Source organism: Mesitornis unicolor, unplaced genomic scaffold (genome assembly GCF_000695765.1).
Source record: "Mesitornis unicolor isolate BGI_N332 unplaced genomic scaffold, ASM69576v1 Scaffold31424, whole genome shotgun sequence".
Lineage (NCBI taxonomy): Eukaryota > Metazoa > Chordata > Aves > Mesitornithiformes > Mesitornithidae > Mesitornis > Mesitornis unicolor.
In genome coordinates, this window is record NW_010178561.1 from 699 (window position 1) to 6538 (window position 5840).

A 5840-nucleotide genomic window follows, 5' to 3' on the forward strand; every position below is an offset into this window, starting at 1 on the left:
CTCCCAGAAGGCAGGCAGCTCACACCATGGCTCACTGCTGGTTCATAAAACAGACAGTTTGTTATATTTATGTTTGAAATTAAACATAACGCATCCAGAGAAACAGACAGACCATCAGACATTTGGCTTGCTAGGAGAAGCATGATTTTAAGGTGAAGATTCTCCTAAAATGTTAACATTTGCATTGTCTCATGGTAAAGCGCAACAGGAACCTTACATCAAAGGCACTGGAGCAGTGCAGCTGTACTTGCTTTCAGCCATGGAGGAGTAAATGAAGCTCAGTTGTGCTCTAATGCATCAAAACCAAATTGCAGCTGTGGAATCCTTGCTACTAGAGATGGAGAATCATAATCATCATCACAGGCACTCATGGAACCGTAACTCAAACCAGGCTTTATTGGAAAGAAAAAGGCAAACTGCAAATGAGTTTTAACTCTGGAACTTCGTTAATTGGTGTGGGACAGCAATGAGAAAACACAAACTCATTCCTCTCGGAGGTCTGAACACCACATTCCCCTCTTCTCACTGACAGCACCAGCTCCTGCTATGCCACTTGCTTTTATTGTTTACATTTTTAAGTCAATTTATCATGGCCCATCAAGTGGGTAATGGCTGCCCTGAACACACAAGCCCCTTTCAGGTCTCCCTCAGACAGCTCCACAAAGGAAACATTCATTGCAGGCCGGACCACGAATAACCCCCCATTGAAAAGAGGTGCTCACTAAACAAGCCAAGGAAAGGGACAATGAGCCCTTTCAGAGCCACCACAGCCGAGGCGGGCACAAAGGAAACACCAGTGAGACACATTCACAGTGGAGTATAAACCCCTCTTCTCCCCCAGCGCAACCCAAATGGTAATTCAGAAGATAATTCCAATATTCCAATATCAGGAGGTCTCAGCTGAGGGTTTCACTTGGACATTTGCTCTTTGCATTCTCTGATAAAACACAATTGCTCGGCCCATACCCCAGTCTGAAATGCTACACAAGCACCCAAGGCTGCAGAACAGCACAATCACAGTGTAGGATCACATTATATTCACATCAGGTTCAACAACCACCGGTTTCCAAAGGGGCTGGTGACAAGTGTGCTGCCAAGCGCGCTGCAGGACACAAGCTACCGCATTTTACCAACTTGAGATTAAGGCTGAGCCTATTACAATCAGATTATTTTTATTCTGGGGCAGCTTTCCCCTCTCACCAGCAGTAACCCCTACAGCCGGGTATATGCTACTTCCAGAGGATGCTGAAGTTAGTGGAGAAGTCATCGGTCAGACTGAAAGAAGATTTGTAACTCGGGATTCATCCATGTACTGAATGCAGATGCTTAAAATTAACCTTTGTACTGTTCCTAAAAATATACCCTTGGTACAGAGGACAGGGCTCAGCCTCCTTGAATCCCTGAAATTAAGGGGCACACAGATGCAGAAAAGGCTTTATTAGTAATGTTTAAGGTACAGTGTTGCATACTCCTGATTCACGCTGTATTTTAAACGGAGTTTGGGACCCAGGTAAGCCAGAACCCAGGCTTTTCAGCTAACAAATTCAAGTAGCTACACATTATATACAGGCTTGGCACTGGCTCGCTGGATTCCAAGGCCCTGCCCCAGTGATTTAAGCCAGCCTGACTCACAGAGACAATTTTTCCGTGTTACCAAAGAGGCTTTGCACATCAACCCCAGTTCCCGAGGTACCACAGAGCAGGTCCGCAGCCTCCTTCCCCTCTCCTCACGCGCTGGGGGCATACTGCATGGCCAGCCGGTCAAAGTCATTCTCCTGCAAATCAGAAGCAAAAACAAATGAACACATCTTGAACTTTACTGAAAAATTAACAAAACCCGCATTAGCTGAAGAGAACACTGCTATCACAGCTTGGTAAGGGAAAAGGAATTCCAAGAAGCAAGATCACCTGTATCAGCTCTCTTTTTTTTTTTTAATTTGTTCCATTTTCCCTTTGCTATTTTCTTTATCCTTCTTTCCCCCTCCACAAATTCCCTCTTCCAGAGGTACGTTTGCACTGTTTAAGCATGGTGTCTGATAGTAACAAACTTCTGACTCAGATTAAGAACCCGTATCTCAAAGCTATTCCTTCCAGATGTTACCAGGTTCAGGTCCATGACTCCTTTGTTTAACACCTGGCTTGCGTCTCCCAATATCTCTCACAAGGGCTAGAAAAGTGATGTGACAGAGGAAGAACACAGACTTGCCCCCTCAGAACTGAGTCACGTCTACAGGTAAAGAATCCACACCATACACTGGTATGAGGCATGATGAACTGTTTTATAGCAGACTGTAATTAGTACCTTTGCTTGATACTCCTTTATGAATGGGTGGTTTTTATGCGCGTCCTTCAACTGCGACAAATAGCGATTTGTAACCTGATGGGATGAGACAGATAAGTTTAAATACTGAGCTAACATGAGGAGAAGCCAAGAGTTTAAAACATCACACGTCAATGTGTTTGTTTACAGCGAGTAAAACCTGATTTTCTCAGTGTCCTGAATGTCAACAGCCCCAGTAAAAACCAGTAAGCCTCACCTCTGGTGGTTTGCCCAAGTGCTGTGACAGGACAATGAAGTTGATCAGGGTCTCAGGGTGGCCACTGTCCTGAAAATGAGAACAATCACCGGATGTATCTGACTTACCTAAATCTTCCCAGCGACCACCCTTAGCAAAATTATCAACATACTGGTATTTTCATGAAGTGTAACAGCAGAAGACTCTGCTGTTTTACTCTATATCCCCGAGAGCAAATCCATCTGGCACAGCCAGCAAGTACCTTGTCCAACGCCTCTTGCAGCACACCCTCTGCATCGTCCCACTTGCCCTGAGCCATGTAGCAGGCTGCTTGGCCGTTAAGCAGCAGGAGGGTGGAGGAGCATTTGTCTGCCATCTCTTGGAAGATGTAATAGGCATCTTGCAACTTCTCACCACCCTGCAAAGGGAGGCGACAAACACCCACCATTTCACTACACACTGCTAAGAAGCCGGTACTTTCTTGCCACGGTTGAAGGAACAGGGACAAAGTTCACTTTGATTGCTATAAACCACATGTATAAAACGTGTAAGAGCCAATGCTGACAGCTGTTGGCATTCATGTGATCCCCTACACCACAACAGATCACTGTCAGACTGTAGATGAAAGAAATGCAAAACTATTAAATATTAAGAACCACTTAAAGGATCAAAAGATCCAGGTTTCATTTCAAAAGGAAAAAAAAACCACTTCAGAAGAAGTTCAGATGTTTGACGTAATAAAGGATTATGAAACGAGATTTTTATAATTAAATGCTGGTAGGGACACCAAGCTTTTCAAAGAGTTCCAGTTTCAGAAAGGTCCTACACGGAGCAGCTTCCACCAGTTAGAGGTGGGATCCCTTGTGGAAAGTAAGATCTGAAGGAAAATCCAGCCGCACCCAATTGCTAGGCAAGGACGATGTACAAGAGATTTCATAACAGAACCAAGTAGATGCCAAAAAAGGTCTCTTTAATAGTACAACACATTATTGCATGCATAACCTTGCACTTCACTGAATTTTAGGAGACTATTTATTTTCAATCACCTGACTATCTGGACTGCCAACCAGTTTATGTTTTCGTCCGATTCACAACCACACTTAAAGACAGTCTGCTCTACGCGAAGAGTTACAGGGTTTTTTTCTAGTATCCCCATTTAAGATACTCACTATGGCCAGGTTCACCCAGGCAGTCGCCAGCTGAGTAAGAGTCGCATCCTCATCTTGCTCCTGCATTTTCTTAAGTTCCTTGCTGCAGAAGCAAAAGTGGGAGTCAGACAACAGAAAGACAAGGCCTTTTTGGCAACTGCTGTAAGACAAACAAAAGGCTACAGTTTCCCCTCTCAGCTCATCCATCACCATAGCACAACAGCCACAGCAAGCTGGGAACGTGGCACAAACACCTCTTACTGTTTTACTGAAATAGTCTGTGAAAAACCTCCCTGCTTTACTTGCCCATGGCCTAAGGCAGAAACCGTTCTTGAGAAATCTTGAAATCTAGAGACTCAAACCACATTCTGCTAAAAGCAAGATTAAACCTAGAGTCCCATCTCTTCCTTTAGCTGTATCCAGCTCGATTACGTCCACAGCTTTTGCACTTTGAAGAATAAAAGCCTTCTGCAGCACCCCCATACCTACGCACAAGCTCTTGTGTCCACTGCAGGTGTTAAAATGCTGCACCCTGGGGGAGGCTGGGAGATAAAAATTCTCTTTCCACGGCCCACCTCATGAGAGCATCATTAAAAAGTGAGGGGACACAAACACAAACTCACTTACCGAGCCAGATCAAGCCTGTCCAGCTTCAGGAGAATCTGTATCATCATGGCCATGCTGCAACGGACAAGAGCAAAGTGATTTTCACAACTGCAGACTTTCAGCTGCCCACGCTTTGCCTGGGAGCCTGCTTGGCAGGAAGATGCCCCACCAGCACCCAGGGACAAGCCCCCCCTGCTGCAGGGCACCGACATCCCAGAGCAGGACCCAGAATGGGGAAGCTTGCTCTGAACTCCCAAGTGCTCCTTCGCTGTATCGACAAAATGCTCGTTTCAGCAATGCTGCACACACAGAAATCAATAATCAGGTTCTTAAGTTTCACAAGGGAGCAATAAACTTGATGCTGTAACACCAAATCACTTACTGCTTAGAAAGCAAACCTCAAAGTAGTTTCTCAATGGTCCCGAAGCTTTTTAGAGATAAGTCACTGTAGCATTTCTACAACACCTCTCCCTTGAGAGGAGAAAAGTTTTGCTAGCACACACCTCTGTGATGCCAGGGCCAGTCACACTCACCATTCCAAGCTCTCCCCTTGATGCAGAGTACGCAGAGCCGCATCGGGATTTTTGTCGTGGAAATAGATGGAAGCAGCCATCAGCAAGAACGTAGTATTGGCAACATCAACGCTTTTTGCCATTTTCTTGTCCAAATCGGCAACAATTGCATCCCTATCAAGAACAAGGGTAAGAATTTGGGAGTGTTTTGTTACTAAACAAGACAAAAAGATCCTGCCCTCACACAACTCTGCCTTTTTAAGAGTCACTGCAAAACCACAGAAAATCACAATAAAGACCACACTCTATGTGACGCTTGCCACGTGGAAATATATTCCCTGCAGGACAGGGCTTGAGCTCCAGTGTATCAGACTTACCTTTGATTCTCATTTGAAAGATATTCTGCAAACATCCTCACCGCCTGGAGCTCAGGACTGGCATTAGCTTTAATTTCATCCAGGACAACACCGTATTTTCTCTATTGAAAGCAACGAAGAAAAATCTGTGACTTACTAAGCTTTCAGAATGCAGGAAATATTTGCTTACTTTCCACAGCCTCCTTTAGAACAACAAAACACAGGAACGACAAATTTCTACCTTATGTCTCACATCACACTCTACAAATGGAGGCAAATTTCATAACCCCAAAGACAATTATTTGCCACTTTAAAGATAAAAATGTGCCTCTCAAAGAGGTCCCATCAGGTCTTCCTGGCCCTAACACAACACATTGCACTCACAGTCACATTCCTGCCAGGGAACACATTTGTTCTAATGCTGAAAGAGGAATTATCACCAAACTGTGTAATGCTGCACTCACAGGACTCAGACCCACAACCCCGCAGCTCCAGCCCCACGCTCACGCTGTGCTGCTGCAGATGCAGCACTCACACCTCACCTGGGCAATGTAGGCTCGGAACAGGAACACATCCCTCTCCACTTCCTTCTCGGGATTAGACGGCTGGAGGGAGGACAGGGAACAAGAACCTCTCCGAGACCCGCACAGCCACAGCCCAACACCACAACACCCCCTCCAGACTCCCCCCACCCACGCTCCC

General features: G+C 45.4%; 1 protein-coding gene across 1 annotated transcript; it reads right to left on the bottom strand.

Moving 5' to 3' along the window:
- Positions 1 to 1424: 1424 nt before the first annotated feature.
- COPE (coatomer protein complex, subunit epsilon) lies at positions 1425 to 5743 on the bottom strand (the record flags this gene model as incomplete). Its single annotated transcript, XM_010182503.1, has 9 exons — positions 1425 to 1775; positions 2303 to 2377; positions 2538 to 2606; positions 2779 to 2934; positions 3686 to 3767; positions 4292 to 4345; positions 4804 to 4956; positions 5160 to 5260; positions 5681 to 5743. Coding segments are annotated over 9 exons (801 nt in total), but the record flags the coding sequence as incomplete, so codon positions are not given.
- Between the last annotated feature and the right edge of the window lie 97 nt (positions 5744 to 5840).